Here is an 18,668-nt window from a genome sequence, read left to right on the forward strand (position 1 = left end):
TGTATATGTTCTATTACAGTGAAATTTAAAATTTCTTTCCAACGGGACTTCCCTGGTGGTACACTGGCTAAGACTCCCTGCTCCCAATGCAGGGGGCCTGGGTTTGATCCCTGGTCAGGGAACTAGATCCCACATGCTGCAGCTAAAAGATCCCTCATGCCACTACTGAAGATCCCGCATGCCGCAATGAAGATCCCAGATGTGGCAACAAAAACCCCGCGTGCCGCAACTAAGACTCAGCACAACCAAATAAATAAATGAATATTTTTTTAAAAATTTCTTTCCAACGAAGGATAACATGGACAAAGTGAATCGTCACATGACACAGTGGTAGACCACATCTGCAATGTCTAACACTGTATCCACCTCACATGGTTGTTAGGAGAGTTAAATGGTTTAATAAATATAAAGTTCTTAGATCAGCGCCTGGCACATAGGAAACTCTGCCTAAACCTTATCTATCATTATTGAAACTGACAAGGGTTCAATAACCCAGTGCTATCCAATAGAACTATGCAAGCCCATATGTGACTTTAAATTTTCTAGTAGCCACATTAACAAAGCAAAAAGAAAGAGGTAAAAATAATTATAATAATACTTTTTATTTAGCCCAGTATACCCAAGTTATTGTCATCTTGACATGTAATCAGTATAGAAACTAATTAACGAGATGCGCTATCTTACATCCTCTTTTCATTCTACTAAATCTTAGAAATCCAGAGTGTATTTTACACTTACAGCACATCTCAATTGGTATTAACCATATTTCAAGTGCTCAATAACCACATGTGGAGAGCGGAGTGTCACATTAGACAGATCACATTGGACAGTGCAGATCTAGACTCTGTGAGGAACACATGCAAATCAACAAGAAAAGATAGCAACCCAAAGTGCAAAATGGGCAAAGAGTATGAACAGGCAATTTACAGAAGAGGAGAACCTGAAGGCCATCATGCAAATAAGATGCTCAAAGTGATCAGAAATCAGAGAAATGTAAAATAAAGCAATGGTGATGTCACTTGACAGTGAGTCAGAGTGGCAAGAATTAGAAGTTGGGTAATGCCAACGGCTGGTGGAGATGTGGGGACATGGGACCCTCCTGCAAAGCCAGTGGATGTGATGGGGCTACCTAGTCCGGAAGGCCACATAGCAAAACTGAGTATGCCCAGAGACCCAGTATCTCTGCATCCAGTACTCTCCCCTGGGGAGATTCTCATCAGGTCCCTAAGGGGGCGTGTCCAAGGCTGTTCACTGTGGTGTGGGGAGATGGAGGCTGCTTGGTTTCCACCCTTGGGGGACAGAGGAGTAAGATGTGAGGGATGCACCCCCTGAGACACCAAGCAGAAGTTAGAAGAAAAGAGATTCAAGAGATCAGCAATACAGATGGATCTTCAAGGCAGAATGCAAAACAAACAAACAAGCAGTACAGTACTGAGTGGGTGAAAAAAGTAAAAAACCAAATATAATAGAACACCCATATAAAACAATGCACATTTTCAAGGAAAGACACAAGCAAGGGTGCCTATTAAACCTACTGGAGGGTTGCCGCTGGAGATGGGAGGGGAATAGGGGTATTTTTTTCAAGTGTTTATTTTAAAAATTTCAAAGCTATAGAAAACTTACAGGAATAGTAAAATGAGAGACTTCCCTGGTGGTCCAGTGGGTAAGACTCTGAGCTCCCAATGCAGGGGGCCAGGGTTCGATCCCTGGTCAGGGAACTAGATCCCCACATGCATGCCACAACTAAGAAGTCCTCACACCACAAGTAAAGATTCCCACAGGCTGCAGTGAAGATCCCACATGCTGCAACTAAGACCAGGTGCAACCAAAATAAATAAATAAAAATTTTTTTAAGAAAAAGAATAGTAAAATGAATACCCATATACCACTCTCCTGGATTCAGTGGCAGTTGTTACTATTTTGCCATATTTGCTTTCTCTATCTCCCTATATGTTAATAGGAATGTATACCATCTTATAATATTGTATATAAAATGTTGTATATATATATATAATTTTTTTCTGAAACATGTGACAGTTGCAGGCATCATGAATTTAACACTAAATAATTCAGTGAGTATGTCCTAAGAATAAGAACATTCTCTTGTCTAACCACAGTACAACAATCACACTCAGGAAATTTAACATGGATATGATATTATCTATTGGGTTGGCCAAAAATTTCGTTCGGTTTTTTCCGTAAGATGGCTCTAGTAGCACTTAGTTGTCTTTAACTTCATTCGAAATAATTTTTTCAGATTGTATTGTGACAGCTGTCATATCAGCGTGCGTTAAAAAAAAAAAAAATCGGGCTTCCCTGGTGGCGCAGTGGTTGAGAATCTGCCTGCCAAAGCAGGGGACACGGGTTCGAGCCCTGGTCTGGGAAGATCCCACATGCCACGGAGCAACTAGGCCCGTGAGCCACAATTACTGAGCCTGCGCGTCTGGAGCCTGTGCTCCGCAACAAGAGAGGCCGCGATGGTGAGAGGCCCGCGCACCGCGATGAAGAGTGGTCCCCACTTGCCACAACTAGAGAAAGCCCTCGCACAGAAACGAAGACTCAACACAGTCATAAATAAATAAAAGAACGTGAATTTCTAAAAAAAAAAAGAATCCAAGAGTTTAAAAAAAAAAATCAAAATTGATGAATTTTTGTGTAGTAGCCATTTTAATCTTGAAGATGGAAGGAAAAAAACAACATTTTCGGCATATTATGCTCTATTATTTCAAGAAACGTAAAAACGCAACTGAAACGCAAAACAAAGATTTGCGCTGTGTATGGAGAAGATTCTGTGACTGATCGAATGTGTCAAAAGTGGTTTGCGAAGTTCTGTGCAAGAGATTTCTTGCTGGATGTTGCTCCACGGTTGGGTAGACCAGTTGAAGTTGACAGAGGTCAAATCGAGACATTAATTGAGAGCAATCAACATTATACCAGATAGCAGGCATACTCAAAATATTCAAATCAAGCACTGAAAATCATTTGCACCAGCTTGATGTTTGGGTTCCATGTAAGTTAAGCGAAAAAAACCTTCTTGACCCTATTTCTGCATGTGATTCTCCACTGAAAAGTAACAAAAACATTCCACTTTTAAAACAAATTGTGACGGGCAATGAAAAGTGGATACTGTACAATAACGTGGAACGGAAGAGATCATTGGGCAAGCGAAATGAACCACCACCAACCACACCAAAGGCTGGTCTTCATCCAAAGAAGGTGATGTTGTGTATATGGTGGGATTGGAAGGGAGTCCTCTATTATGAGCTCCTTCCAGAAAACCAAATGATTAATTCCAACAAGTACCGTTCCCAAGTAGACCAACTGAAAGCAGCACTCGACAAAAAGCGTCTGGAATTAGTCAAAGGAAACACATAATCTTCCATCAGGATAATGCAAGACTGCATGTTTCTTTGATGACCAGGCAAAAACTGTTACACTTTGGCTGGGAAGTTCTGATTCATCCGCTGTATTCACCAGACATTGCACCTTCAGATTTCCATTTATTTCAGTCTTTACAAAATTCTCTTAATGAGAAAATTTCCATTCCCCGTAAGACTGTAAAAGGCACGTGTAACAGTTCTTTGCTCAAAAAGATAAAAAGTTTTGGGAAGATGGAATTATGAAGTTGCCTGAAAAATGGCAGAAGGTAGTGGAACAAAACTGTGAATACACTGTTCAATAAAGTTATTTGTGAAAATGAAAAATATGTCTTTATTTTTAACTTAAAAGCCGAAGGAACTTTTTGGCCAACCCAATATTGTCCAGTTAACATTCAAATATCCTAGGTTGTCCCTAGAATATCCTTCATTGCTGATTTACCTTTTTTTTGAAATTTTTATCAAGGACCCAATCAAGGATCAAACATTGATTTGGTTGTCTTCTCTCTCTCTCTCACTTTATTTTTTTTTTAATATTTATTTATTTGGTTGCATTGGGTCTTAGTGCGGCACGTGGGATCTTCGGTGCAGCATGAAGAATCTTTCACTGCGGCACACAGGCTTCTCTCTCTAGTTGTGGCATGTGGGCTCTAGAGCACATTGGCTCAGTAGTTGCGGCACTCAGGCTTAGGTGTCCCACGGCATGTGGGATCTTAATTCCCCAACCAGGGATCGAACCCATGTCCCCTGCATTGGAAGGCAGATTCTTAACCACTGGACCACCAGTGAAGTCCCTGTCTTTTCTCTTTTGTCTCCTTCAATCTAGAACTGTTTCCCAGTCATTCATTTGTTTAATTAATGGATTGGTTTTGCCTTTCATGACATAGATCTGTTTGAAGAGTCCAGACCATTTTGTTTTTGTTTGTGTTTTTGTTTTTTAAAGAATGTCCCTCCATCAGGATGTGTCTGGGTTTTTCCTAGTTACTAGATTCAGGTTAAACACTATGGGAAGGACCAAGTTCTTTGAAAGTGATGTTGTGCCCTTCTCAGTAATACATCACAGCAGGGAACACAGTGAGGACAGCCTGTTCCAGCAGTGGTGAAGTTTTTTGATCACTTGGTTGAGGTGGTGACTGCCAGCTTTCTCCGCTGTGCCTTTTCCAAGGTACCTTTTCGCCATTGAAATTAACAAGTAATCTGTGGGCTGGTTCTTTGAGACTGAATATCCACTTCCCCATTGACAAAGCACAGCCTGAATCAATCATTCATCTTGTGGCTGCACAATGGTGCTTTTCTAACTCAAACTTTCCTTCTGTATGTATTCGCTGGCATTCCAGAACTCTCTCCCTCCATCCCCCAAAAGGGACAGAGGTAGCACTAAAATCTGAGCTCCTCACCAGCTGAGGCTTCCAGCCTCTTGAGCTATAAAATCAAGTAGGAAGGAGACATCCGGTGTTGCTCTGTGCCCGTGGGCAACCCCTCCCCCCTCCCTGGGCACTTCCTCATCAGTCAACAGGTGGATTCAGGTGGATTCTGCTCAGGACTCTGCTGTCCCCATGTCCCACATACTGTCCTCTCCAGGTGTGTAGGAGGCAGCTCAGACGCCAGGCACAAGCAGGTCAGTGGACACACTCCCACAGAGGGCACTGGCCTAGCCAGAGGCAACCGATCACTCAGTGGGGGTGGCAGAGGTCTGCAGAACAGGAAGAGAAGGACAATAGCTGTGCCTGTTGCCACAGCAGTTTCAGTATTTGCCAGCTGGGTGGGGCCGGCCGGGCAGCCCTCAGCAACTAAGCCCAGGGCCCACTCTCCCCTCTCACTTTGTCCCTCTGCAAGCCCTAGCGAGGCCTGGAAAACGCAGCAGCTCACCCAGGGAACTGCAAAGACCCAATCGTTCATTGAGGTTTGAACAGTTAGAGGTCTCCAAGAACTACAATTCCCAGAACACACAGCGAACTCCTGGTCCGGCCCCAGCTGTCTAAGTGGCTGGCTTGTTCCTAGAAAAAGGAAATCTCACCTGTCCTAGGAACTGAATCTCCCCGCCTGGGCAAGGTGTGTTTGGGTCTTTGTTTCTTGGACCTGCTCCTGCCGGAGAAACCCCGGTTTCAAGCCAAACCTGGAGATGGTGAGATTACCTAGTTCTTTCATTCACACATGTGTACTGAGACCCTGCTCTGTGCCAGTCTCGGAAGTGGAACGGGAGGAGAGAAGTTGCGGGGAGCGGGAACAGAGATGTAGTAGACAGACTAATGAAAGTCAGCTCCCTGAGGGCAGAGGCTGGGGTTGGCTGGGTACCCTTTGTAATCTAGCACTTAGTATGTGCTCAATAAATATTCGCTGGTCAGCCAGCAAGAGAACAGGCCATCTTGCCCTTGTTTTCCGTTCCATTGCACCCGAAAGGTGCTTTGCTAGCTGCTTTGCTAGTTCCTACGATATTGTACTCTCCTACTAAAGTGTGCTGTATCTCTCTGTCCGACCTCCAAGCCTTTAAACGCCCTGTTCCCTTTACCAGGAGCACATTCATTCAGCTTATTCGTCTATGTGTCTGTAGAGATAGGACAGAGCCTGGCACGGAGCAGGGGCACATTAAATATTTGATGAGCGAATGAATGAATGAATGCCCTTGTCCATTGTCCATCCAGGACGCAGGGACACTCGGGACCCTCCCTATTCATCTCAGTCCCCCGCCCGCCCAGAATGAATGCATCTTTTTACCCGCCCCGAGGACGGCCGGGCTGGGGCATGTGCAGGCCAGGCAGAGGACTGGATTGGGGGCTGCCCTTGGCCCCCTCCAGGGTCTCCTAAAGGGTCCGCTTTTCTGGACTTCGGGAGTTTGCATTCTCTCCCCGAAACTCAGCCTCGGTCAGCTGACTCCCACGACCAGCCCCCCGCCCTCTTACCACCCAGGGCACCCCACACGGACACTCAGCCAACAGCACGTGGTCAAGGGGCCCCAGCTTCCCATTGGCCGCTGGCCTCTTTCCTTCCCCGAGATTGGCCCGGCCCCAGCCGCAGCTCCCCCCTCCGCAGCCTTGCGGTGGTACAGCCCGCCGCGGCTTAGGAGGGGCGGGAAGGTCCAACGCCCCGCGGCGCGGGGGAGGTGTCGCGAAGAGCAGGGATCCCTCTGGAATGTTTCCTTCGGGTCCCCCGGGGCGGGGCGGCGCGGCGTGGAGCGGATTGGCCGCGAGCGCCGGGCGGCCGCTCCTGATTGACCGGACGCGGGCCCTGGCCCCGCCCCCCTGGTCGTGGCTCAGGGAGAGGCCCTGGCCTGAGTTTGCCGAGGGCCGAACCCGGCGCACACTGGGAGGCAGCGGCGGCGCCGCAGGTGAGTGTCACCCGCGGGCGGGGCGCATCGCGGCCGCTTGGGGGATCCCGGCGCGGACCCTCGGGGATCCGGCCGATTCTGCGGTATGGGGCCGGCTCCATGGACGCGGCTGGACGTCTAGGCTGAGCGGGGGGATGCCCGAGGCCCCTTCCCAGAGGGCCGCGTGCCTTCCCGCTGGGGGCAGGGGTAAACGCCTCCCGCCACCGGGATGGGGTCTCCAGCCGCACCCCAGCTCCCCGCTGCCGGGATGGGGTCTCCAGCCGCACCCCAGCACCTCTGGACAGTTCCCATCCCGGCGGGGACAGGCGCAGGATCGGTATTTCTGAGCCCTGCCCGGGCAGTTCCCCGAAGCTGGCCCAGTCCCAATCCTCCAGGGCCTAGGGGGACCTTGGGAGGACCGAGGTTCCGAAGATAATAATGAAAAAAATCACCCCGGCTAGCATTTACTGAACACTTCCGTATCAGGTATTTACCACATATTTATCGTTGATTCTCAATACCTCATGGAAGGTGCTGTTACTTATTTCAGAGCTGAAGCAGCAGACCCAGAGAGGTGGAGTGACTTGCCCAAGGTCCCACAGCGAGTAAGTGGCAGATCTGGGACTCAAACCCATGCCTCGGAGTCCAGAACTGGAGTCTCCACCACTATATGAGAAGCCCGGTGGCTCCAAAGCTCAGGTGTTTCTGACCAGCTCCTTCCACTCCACTCCCTCCAGCCAGACACGCCGTCTGGGGCACACCTGCTGGTCTTTGCTTTCACCAGCTGCTCAAACAGGAAGCTGTCCCCATGGCCCTTGTCCTCTGAGCTGGAAAGGCAAGGCCAGAATACCTGGGTCCTGAGAAGAGAGTGACATCTGCGGGAGAGATAGGCAGGGGTCCAACACCACTGGGGTTCTGTGCTTCTTGGGCCCCCCTGGTAAGCCTGGGACCAGGACGGTAGGCGTTCTCCCTGGAAACACCCAGGAGCCGGTTTTTCAAGACTGATTCAGAGGCCCTCCCGCCCTCCTCTCTCAAGCAATACCCTGCTGAAAAGGGGAGCCTGGGCGTGGTGTCCCCGCCCCCCCCCAGCTTTTGTGAGCTCCCAGGAACCCCCTTCCCCACTTCTTGCTCCCCTCACTGCAACTCTGTGTGGCTGTGAGCTTGTTGAGTTTCAGGCCCTTCCCAGGGAAGAGAGGGTGGGGATGCTGGGATTGCAGCCAACCTGCTCAATGCCCGGGGCTGAAACTCCTTTTCTCCGTACCTGCGTTCAGGTTTGAGGGGAGACTGGGAATGTGGTGGGGAGGTGGCAGTTAGCAGGTCTACAGTGGGCATGTTCTGAGGATAGGGGAACTCAGAGAGTAGTCAGAATGAGGGCATAAGACACATTCATTCATTCTACACATATTTATTAGGCACCAACTATGTGTCAGGTACTGTTCTTGGCACAGAGGATACAATAGTGAACACAACAAAAATCCTTGCTCTTGGGGAGCTGCCATTCTAATGGGGGCAAACGGGCAACAAACAAGTTAACAAGTAAATAAAGAAAATACTTGCAGAGGGTGATAAATGTTATGAATAAAATATGAGGGAGTGACATGGTAGAATCTGTGGGCAAAGGGGGAATCTCAGAGGAGGTAACTTTGGAGCCGAGGTCTGAATGACAAAAAGGAGCCAGCCTTGTAAAGATCAGTCAGGGGGCACAGCCAGGGCAAAGGCTCTGAGGCTGGACCAATCTTGGCATGGTGTGCCTGGGGCAGGAGAGGACCCAAAGCGGTGATTCTGCAGGGGTCTGGGGGTCACATTAAGGAGTTTAGAGCTTTTCCTCCATCAGGTGGGAAGCCGTTGTAAGATTTGAGGCTGGGGAGTGACGCGATCTGGTTTATGTTTTAAAATAGAGACATGAAGTTAAATAACAACCTAAGACTGGAAGACAAGAGTTCTGCCAGGGCAACATGTAATTAAGTTCGTGGGCCTGAGTAGTTTGGACCACAGGGCCGGTTCCAACAGGCTGGGGCAAGCTGGGGAGGCTTCCTGGATGAGGTGGCCTGAAGTAGGCCTTGGCAGGCAGAGAGGACTAGGATGTTCCTGGGCAGGGCAAGGGAAGAAGCAATAATGACAATAATAATAACAACTTCCTTAGATTGATGTCAGGCAAAGTGATAATTGAGTTACTTGCATAATCTCTTTGGATTCCCATAAGCACTCTGAGAGACAGGAATTCTGCCCGTTTTTCAGTTGAGGAAACTGAGGCCCCATCAAGTGAAGTGACTTCCCCACAGCCACACAGCTGGTAAGTAACAGGGGTGGGAGTTGAACCCACACCACTGTGCCTCTTCTGGCCTGGAAAGCAAATTCATTAATCACCCACTTTCCTCACCACCATTATTACCCTCTCCTGGGTGAGGACACGAAGCCAGCCTGAACCAGGGCATCAAGTGTAGGCAGAGTAAGGATGTTGGGAATTGGTGATCAGGATGTAGGGACCCTGGGAAAAGGAGGGAGTTTGAATCTTGGCAACTGACTGAAAGATGATACAGATGGAAATAGTAGTAATTGTCACCAGCATTTATGGAACTCCTATTGTGTGCCAGGAACTGTTCCAAGCACATGTATGATTTCCTTGGAACTCAGAGAGTTTAAGACACTTGCCCAAGGTCACACAGCTAGTAAGTGGCGAATCCAGGTTTCAGATTTATGTTCTTAGCATTCTGCTAAGATGTATGGGGGGTGGTTGGAGGGTAACCAGGGGAGGTGCTGATGTGGGGGAGTTTTTTTGGGTGTTTTTTTTTTTTTTTTTTTTTTTTAATTTTATTTATTTATTTTATTTATGGCTGTGTTGGGTCTTCGTTTCTGTGCGAGGGCTTTCTCCAGCTGTGGCAAGCGGGGGCCACTCTTCATCGCGGTGCGCGGGCCTCTCACCATCGCGGCCTCTCCCATCGCGGAGCACAGGCTCCAGACGCGCAGGCTCAGCAATTGTGGCTCGCGGGCCCAGTTGCTCCGCGGCATGTGGGATCCTCCCAGACCAGGGCTCGAACCCGTGTCCCCCGCACTGGCAGGCAGACTCCCAACCACTGCGCCACCAGGGAAGCCCCTTTTGGGTGTTTTTGTTTTTGTTTTGGTAGCATCATTGAGTGTAGTAAAATAACTTGACAGAGCAGTACTGGTTTATTCATTCAGAATTTATTTTATTTCTAGTATCTAGAACATATAGATTGCATTGCAATTAAAAACAGATTCAGTCCCTGATCGGAGAACTAAGATTCCACAAGCCATGCAGCGTGGCAAAACAAAACAAAACAAAACAAAACAAAACAAAAAAAAAACGCAGTTTTTAAAAATGGGCAAAGACTTAAACAGGCAGTTCACAAAAGGGCAAATCCAAATGGCTAATAAATGTATTAAAAGTCATTTAGCATCGTTGATTAGGAGGGGAGTGAAAAACAAAATGACAATATCTTCGTTGCTAAATGAAGCACTTATTCTGTCCAGAATTATGCTGGGAAGCAAGGGATAAGGGACCACAGAGGTAGGACTTGTACTTTTGCCAGGGAGACAAGACCCTACTGAGGGCAGGTGCTACAGCCTGTGCTTCTCTGGCTCCCCAGAGCTGCAGAGAAGCTGGGCACAGAGACTGGTGGGCTGGTGAATATTAGGATCATTCGTTTATCCATTCATTCATTCCACAAATATTTATTAAGCAGCTGCTATATGCCAAGCACTGTTCTCTGCACTAAGAAAAGAGGAATGAATAAGACAGGCAAAACAGACAATGAACAAGCTAAATGAATGAAATATGTTTTCCACCTGAAAGAGGTGAGAGAGTGAGTTGTGTGGATACCAGAGGGCACAGCCAGTGCAAAGGCCCTGAGGCTGAACTTCGCCTAGTGTGTTGAAGGAACAGGGAGGAGGCCCATGTGGCTGGAGGGAATGAGCTAGGGGGAACGTGGGAGGAGATGAGGGCACGCAGGTAATGTGGGCAGATCATTTGGGGCCTGTGGGCCAAGGGGAGGACATTGACTTTTACTCCAAGTGAGGTAGGAGCCCTGGGAGGGGTTGGAGCAGAGGACAGATGTGATATGAGTTATGTTTTACAGTATCACTCTGGCTGCTGGATTGACAAGAGACTGTTGGGGGCAAGGACGGAAGCTGGGAGACACAGAGAAGGCAACTGCACTGATCTAGGTGAGTGCTGATGGGGCTGGACCAGTGATATTAGAGGAGGTGTTGGAGAACAGATGAATGAATGAATGAATGAGGAGGTGTTGGAGAACAGATGAATGAATGAATAACTGAATGAGGATGGTGCAGCCCAGGGGCTCAACTGAATCCAGGACGGCCCCCTGGAAGAGGAGCAGAAAGTCCCCTTTACACAGAAAAATGTAATTTGGCATAATTTGATCCTCACCACAACCAGGCGGATGGAACGTCCCCATTTGCAGACCAGGCATCTGAGGCCCAGAGAGACTGAGTCACTTAGGGGACAGCGTCACAGTGATGACCTTGGGCTTGGGAATCAGACCTGAGGGTGCAGCCAGCTTCTGTGACTTTGGACATGTGACTTAAAAATTAAATCTGGGACTTCCCTGGTGGTGCGGTGGTTGGGAGTCCGCCTGCCAACACAGGGGACATGGGTTCGGGCCCTGGTCCGGGAGGATCCCGCATGCCGTGGAGCAACTGGGCCCGTGTGCCACGGCTGCTGAGCCTGCGCTCTAGAGCCCGCGAGCCACAACTACTGAAGCCCATGCGCCTAGAGCCCATGCTCCTCAACAAGAGAAACCACCACAATGAGAAGCCCACGCACCACAACGAAGAGTAGTCCCCGCTCGCCGCAACTAGAGAAAGCCCGCATGCAGCAACGAAGACCCAACGCAGCCAAAAATAAAAAATATAAATAAATAAATTAATTAAAAAAAAAAAATTAAATCTGAACTCTTTCCCAGCCTACAAGGCCCCCCCCACAGTCACCTCTTTTACCTGCCATCTTCGTGTTCTCCCATTGCTCACTTCACTCCAATCAACCACACTGGTCTCCAGCTGATCTGTGAGTCTGCTCAGAACCCCCCCTGACTGCCACCTCACTCAGACCAAAAGCCCAAGTTCTCCCTCTGGCCTACAGGGCCCTGCACAGTCTGCCTGTTACTTCTCTGCCCTCACCTTTTCCTGTTGTCCCCCTTACTCGGATCCAACCACATATGCCTCCTTGCTGTTCCTCAAACATGCCAATCACATCCCCACCTCAGGGCCTTTGCACTGGCTGTTCTCTCTGCCCGAATGTTCTTGCCTCGTATCCTCCTTTGGATATTTCCTCCTGTCTTTCAAATCTCAGATTCAGCCTCACCTTCTCAGGGAGGCCCTCCCTGACCTTGTCTGTAGAACTTGCCTTGTTTTATTGTCTTCATAGCATTCTTAGAAATTATATTAGCTATTTAGATGTTTGCTTGCTCACTGTATATCTTCTCTGGACTATGCTTCTGGACAGCATGGACAGAGCCCCAGCTAGCTAGCCTTCTGCAGCACCTTAGGCATGAATTAGAAAAATGCAACCCTTCCTCCCATCAGACACATCACCAGACCAGGGTCTGGTGCTTTTGCACAGTGAACAATCAGTGTAACTGCTCATGGTGGCCCTAGTCAGGGACCTTGTTGCTTGTCTTTTTTTTTTTCTTTTTTTTAATAATAGAAGTTGTTTTAATATTGCCAGCATACATTTTGTGCAGTGGTTCAATAATGAGCTTGAGTTATTCACAGAGATTTTTTCTCACCTTCATAGGTACATTTTGTAGCACACTTTTATGAAATTATTAATTATAGCTTTGAATTATAATTTTTTAAATTAATTGATTAATTAATTTATTTTTGGCTGTGTTGGGTCTTCGTTGCTGCGCATGGGCTTTCTCTAGTTGTGGCGAGCAGGGCCTACTCTTCATTACAGTGTGCAGGCTTCTCATTGTGGTGGCTTCTCTTTTTGTGGAGCACAGGCTCTAGGCGCGCGGGCTTCAGTAGTTGTAGCTCATGGGCTCTAGAGCACAGGCTCAGTAGTTGCGGCGCATGGGCTTAGCTGCTCCACGGGATGTGGGATCTTCCCAGCCCAGGACTCGAATCCATGTCCCCTGCATTGGCAGGCAGATTCTTAACCAATGGGCCACCAGGGAAGTCTGAATTATAATTAATTAAAGATTTTTTTTTTTTTTTTTTGGCTGTGCCATGCAGCTTGCAGGATCTTAGTTCCCCAACCAGGGATTAAACCCAGGCCCGGCAGTGAAAGGACTGAGTCCTAACCACTGGATTGCCAGGGAATTCCCTAATTAAAGCTTTTTAAAACATATACACACACGTGTATGTATCTCCTTAAACACGTGCACATATTATGTATATACACATACGTATGTATGTGTATTTGTAAACTCTCAGGATTTATCCATATAGGGTTGTTTTCTTCATCCATTAACCATTCCTCAGAGGCTCCTTATTTACTCTGGGTAAGGAAATGTGGAACCTTGCTTGTCTTATTGAAGGCAATATCCATATTGGTGCATGGAATATAGTAAGTGCCCAAAACATTTGTTTGAAGGGCGGGAGGGAGAAAGACAGAAAGAGAGAGTAGAGGGAGAGTAAAGAGGAAAGTGTGTCAGTCAGGACAGGTTTTGCTGCAATAACAAACATCTCCAAAATCTTAGTGGCCAAACTCAACAAAGGTTTATTTTTTGTTCCTGCTACGTGTCCATTGCAGCTCAGTGGGGGGTTCCATTCATTGTCATCACTCAGAGCCTGACCTGATGGGGCCACCACGACATCAAATGAGGCTGGTCACCCTACCAGGAGAAAGGGACTTCTGTAGGCTCTTGCTCCAGTGATTAAATGCTTCAGCCCAGAAATGTCATGTGTCACTTCCTCTCACAACTCACTGGCCAGTACTGGTCACATGCCTGTCCAATCACAAGGAGGCCAGTAAGTGCCATCTGCCTACATGCTTTGAAGGGGGGAGTCAGAAATTTTTACCACACAGCATTAATGACTGTGACCAGTAGAAAAAAAAAGAGAAAATGTAGGCTGTGAGTTTCCATTTTCTCATCTGTTAAATGGGCATAATCACATATTATGGTATATCACATAATCACATCATGGGGGTGATAATATGGTCCCCATGATGTGTTGTGAGGGTTAAGATACAGAGCAGTTAGCATGGGGTTATGATAGATATTAGCTGATATTATTACTTCTGTGCAAGTGTCTAAGTGCTGGGACCGGATTTTTTTTTTTTTTTTTTTAGGTGAAACAAGTAAAGTGTTTATTAGGAAAAAGAGTACGTGTAAACAGGCACACACGGGCGGACTCAGAGAGAGTCGTGCCTTCGTGGTAGTTTGAATCGTTTATATGGGGCATTTCTTCTGGGTTTCCTTTGGCCAATCATCTTGCTTTGCCTGGCTCTGAGCTGGGACCGGATTTCGAACTGAGGCCAGTCTGTTCTCTAAATATTTCATTGGACCTGTAGGGGCGAGGTGGCCCGAGGCCACTGCCCAGGCCCTGAGCCCCTTTTCCTGTCCTGCAGATCTCCTGGGCGTGCCCCCTCTTCTCGCTGCTCATGCCGCTGGGACTGGGGCGGCGGAAAAAGGCGCCGCCTCTGGTGGAAAATGAGGAGGCGGAGCCAGGCCGTGGTGGGCTGGGCGTGGGGGAGCCGGGGCCCCTGGGCGGAGGTGGGGCAGGGGCCCCCCAAATGGGCTTGCCCCCCCCTCCCCCTGCCCTGCGGCCCCGCCTTGTGTTCCACACCCAGCTGGCCCATGGCAGTCCCACTGGCCGCATCGAGGGCTTCACCAACGTCAAGGAGCTGTACGGCAAGATTGCTGAGGCCTTCCGGCTGCCAGCTGCTGAGGTACCCACTGGGGAGCCGGGCACCGGGGTCCCTGATGGTGAGCTAGAGAGAGGCCTGAGCGTGCATCCTGTTTGTGAGCTGTGGCTCGGGTGGTGAAGCTGCAGATACTGAGGCCTTACCCCAGTGAATTATGGGGAACTGGAGGCCAGGGCTGGATGCTGAATTTCATCAGGCATTGGGAGGCCTGCACCCCATTGGTTTGTGGCAAACTGGAGGCCACAGGCGGAGGCGGCATTCCCATCAGGCATTGAGAGGCCTGTGCCGCAGGGGACTGTGGGGGCGGGTGGCCACAGCTGGATGCTGAGTTCCTATCAGGCATTAGGAGACCTGCAGCCCAATGTATTGTGGGGAACTGGAGATCAGGACTGGGTGCTGAGTCCCCATCAGGCACTGGGAGGCCTCTGCCCCAGTGGATTGTGGGAATGGATGGCCAGGGCTGGATGCTACATTCCCATCATACATTGAGAGGTTTGCAGCCCAGCGGATTGTGGGGACTGGAGGTCAGATGCAACATTCACTTCTCCATGATTCACTGGGAGGTCCCACCCCAAGGACTTTGGGGGCCAAAGGAAGGGAAGCAAGGAAGGTGACAGTGGGACTGAGCAGGGAGTAGATGCAGGGGTCTCAGTAGGCAGGATGGATATCTGTGCCCCTTCATTCATTCCACAAGCATTTTCTGAGCACCCACTGTGTGCCAGGCTCTGTACCCCGGAAACAGCAGGGAGTTTTTGCTAGGACAGAAACCCAGCCCTAGTGGGGCCCTGCCCTGACTCTGGGGGTGGTCAGGCACTGTGATGGGGACCCCCAGGCCTTTCCCAACTCTTCTCGCTTCCCCCTCAGGTGGTGATTAGCAAAGGGCACAGGAAGGAGGTGAGGGTTGAATATCTCCCACCCCTGTAGGTGATGTTCTGCACCCTCAACACCCACAAAGTGGACATGGACAAGCTCCTGGGGGGCCAGATCGGGCTGGAGGACTTCATCTTCGCCCACGTCAAGGGGCAGCGCAAGGAAGTGGAGGTGTTCAAGTCGGAGGAGGCATTGGGGCTCACCATCACAGACAACGGGGCTGGCTATGCCTTCATCAAGGTGCCTGGGGGTGGGGCACCCAGAGTCCTGAGGGTAAGGCCTACCCATAGGACCCAACAGCAGAGCCACAGGGGCTGACAGCTCCTTTGCCCACAGCGCATTAAGGAGGGCAGCGTGATTGACCACATCCGGCTCATCAGCGTGGGTGACATGATCGAGGCCATCAACGGACAGAGCCTGCTGGGCTGCCGGCACTACGAGGTGGCGCGGCTGCTCAAGGAGCTGCCCCGAGGCCGCACCTTCACTCTGAAGCTCACAGAGCCCCGAAAGGCCTTTGGTGAGGGGCTGCCTCCTGCCGCCTGGATGGTCCCCCTCACTTGGGCCCTGGCTGCAGTGCCAAGGGCCACCAACAGGTGGTGCCCAAGCCCAGCGGGTCACAGTGGAAAGGGGGTGGGGGCAGCTCCACCCTGCCCTGGGGAGGGGCTGCTGGCTCTCCGCCCAGCCTGGGAGGAGGATGGAGGCAAGGAGGAAGCTGCCCCCACACCCAGCTTCCAGGAGCCATTAGCCCAGCCAAGCGCCCCCAACCCTGGCCAGTTCCCCACCCCCCAAGAAGCCAGGCTTGGCTGCCCGGTGCCAACCCCCCACTTTTTTGTCTGGCTTCATTAACTCTCAGGAATGGGCCCAAGGCCCCTGGGGTGGGGGTGGGGGACTCAGACACACTTCCCCAGGCAGATAGGGCTGGTCTGTGGCCCAGCAGCTATAACCCCTTGGCCTTGGGGAAAGCAGCTGGGGACCCAGGACCCACCCCGTTCCTGTCCCTCAGGCCCTGGGAACAGAAGTGGCCCCCTCCAGTCTCCCCTCCAGCCTTTTCCATTCCTAGCCCCTGGCTGCACCTCCTACACCCATGCCAAGCCTGAGTCAGGAGTCCTGCCCTCCTGGGGTCACCTCAGCCTCCAATTCCCCCAAAGCCTACAGAAGCTTGGAGAAGGTGGAGGGTTGTCTGAGGCCGGGATGCCTGGGTTCCTGCACAGAACATGCTGGAATTGGGCTTCTCCAGCCCTCACCCCTTCCCTGTCTCCCACAGACATGATCAGTGTGCGTTCAGGGGGTGGCCGCCCAGGCTCCGGTCCCCAGCTGGGCACTGGCCGAGGGACCCTCCGGCTCCGATCCCGGGGTCCTGCCACAGTAGAGGATCTGGTGAGTGTTCTAGCCGGGCCCCAGTCCCCCTTCCCTGTGAAATTCATAGGCAGCAGCATCACCTCTTAGTTGAGGGGCTCTGGGCACTGGATGCAAACCCACCTCTGCCACCTCCCAGCTCTGGGACCTTTCTTGGGCAAGTGGACCTCAGTTTCCTAATCTGTAAAATGGGGATAATGATACTGACACTTTCACGGTTGTCACGAGGATGAACTGTGGGTTTCTATACCGAAAGTGGTAAAAATTGTACACGTCACTTAGTAGGTACAATTACAATTATATTCACATTATTATGATGTTGTTGTCCCTCTTCCCGCCCCCCAGCCTTCAGCCTTTGAGGAGAAGGCCATTGAGAAGGTGGATGACCTGCTGGAGAGTTACATGGGCATCAGGGATACAGAGCTGGGTGAGTGGGGGGCACCTGGATCTGGGGATGGGTGGGAGTTTGGGGGAAGGAGCTTCTAGGTCCTGGGGGGCTGGGTCCTCCCTGAGCACCTCTGTCATCTGTGCCTCCATTCTGCCGCACCCCCCCACCCCCGCAGCGGCCACCATGGTAGAGCTTGGAAAGGACAAAAGGAACCCAGACGAGCTGGCTGAGGCCCTGGATGAACGGCTTGGTGACTTCGCCTTCCCGGATGAGTTTGTCTTTGACGTCTGGGGAGCCATTGGGGACGCCAAGGTTGGCCGCTACTAGGCCTCCCGCTGGACCTTGAGATGACTTGGGCCAGGCCTGGTGGGAGCCTCTGGGGTGGAGACACCACGGGCTGGACCCCAGTGTCCAGCTCGGGCCCAGCTCAGTAGCCTGAAGATGATGCGGAGCGGAAGTGGGGCCCGACCTCTGCCCCCCTCCAATCGGTACCACCCCCTCAACAGTTCCCAGCCTGGCTGGGGTCCCCAGCCCCCCACCCCAGCCCCGCCCTGTTCCCCACCTACCTCAGCCGGGTCAGGCGCGGGGAGGGACCAGCCAGATTGGGCGGCCACCCCCGCCCCCAGTACTTTCCGCCTCAGCTGCCAAACTGGTCCCTCTATCTCCCTGGGGCCTTGGGTTCTGTTTGGGGGTCGTGACCTCCCTAGTTTCCTGACGCAGGGCATGCAGAAGGGGGGTGTCCCCCCCTCAGCAAATGCAATAATACCCTCCCCCTGCGTCACCTCCGTCCCCCCAGAGGAGCCCCCACTGTGGAGTCTGTTACCTCTGCATTTGAAACACAAGTCTGCTGTGAAGCCCCCAGATGCCCTCCCTCTCCTGCCCTGCCCTGTGTCTCCCTCAGCTCAGCCCCGGACAGAAGGGGCAGGAGGGATGATGGCGGTGGGCTTTCGTATCTGAATTTGCTGTCTGGAAGATAAAGAATCTGCTGTTGGACCTGTGTGGCGGCTTCGGGGTGGGAGAGGAGGGTGGGGTGGGAGAGGAGGGTGGGCTGGGGCTGGGAAAGAATGCAGCAGCTGAAATCCATCCTCTTCGGGCTCCAAATTGAATTAGGAGCTGGCCCCAGCCGCCCGCCCCCTCCCACCCGTTCCGCCTGAGGAAGCTCTTGGCCGCAAGCCACCAGGCTTCCAGGCAAGGCCGGAGCTTCTCGGCCTGCTGAGGGTGCAAATCTTGCTCCCTCTCGAACAAGGCTCTTGCCACCCCTGGCCTGATGCGAACGGTAGGCAGAAGGCTGTGCGTCCTTGCCTGCTCCAACCCAGGGCCATGGAGAGCCCCAGGGTCAGGAGGCATGGAGAAAGAAAGATGGGATGGGCTTAAGATGGAGTCTCAGGCCTGCCCCGCTGAGTGCTGATGGAGAGGAACCCCACCCTGAGGCTGGGGGGGAGGAGTCATGATGCACCCCGACCTCAGCTGACGCTGGACATGTGGGGTCTGCCAGCGTCCATGGAGCGCCATACTTTGTGCCGG

The 18,668-nt window shown here is 51.2% G+C and overlaps 1 protein-coding gene across 15 annotated transcripts; it reads left to right on the forward strand.

Moving 5' to 3' along the window:
- The first annotated feature begins 5,364 nt into the window (after positions 1-5,364).
- On the forward strand, positions 5,365-18,137 carry GIPC1 (GIPC PDZ domain containing family member 1). 15 transcript variants are annotated; one of them, XM_082456734.1, is made up of 10 exons: positions 5,365-5,502; positions 7,232-7,286; positions 8,920-8,974; positions 10,779-10,866; positions 14,234-14,554; positions 15,455-15,640; positions 15,737-15,917; positions 16,665-16,777; positions 17,102-17,183; positions 17,320-18,137. In XM_082456734.1, exons 5-10 carry the CDS (start codon positions 14,267-14,269, stop codon positions 17,469-17,471), a joined length of 1,002 nt encoding a protein of 333 aa, XP_082312860.1. In that variant the 5' UTR covers positions 5,365-5,502; positions 7,232-7,286; positions 8,920-8,974; positions 10,779-10,866; positions 14,234-14,266; the 3' UTR covers positions 17,472-18,137. The 15 variants fall into 15 exon arrangements, with proteins under 15 accessions (XP_082312860.1, XP_082312856.1, XP_082312864.1 ...); XM_082456735.1 differs by lacking the exon at positions 5,365-5,502 and adding an exon at positions 6,533-6,702 and having other exon boundaries at positions 14,177-14,554; XM_082456736.1 differs by lacking the exon at positions 5,365-5,502 and adding an exon at positions 6,536-6,702 and having other exon boundaries at positions 7,232-7,380.
- The last annotated feature ends 531 nt before the right edge of the window (positions 18,138-18,668 follow it).

This window comes from Balaenoptera physalus (assembly GCF_965194825.1).
Source record: "Balaenoptera physalus genome assembly, chromosome: 3".
NCBI classification, from domain to species: domain Eukaryota; kingdom Metazoa; phylum Chordata; class Mammalia; order Artiodactyla; family Balaenopteridae; genus Balaenoptera; species Balaenoptera physalus.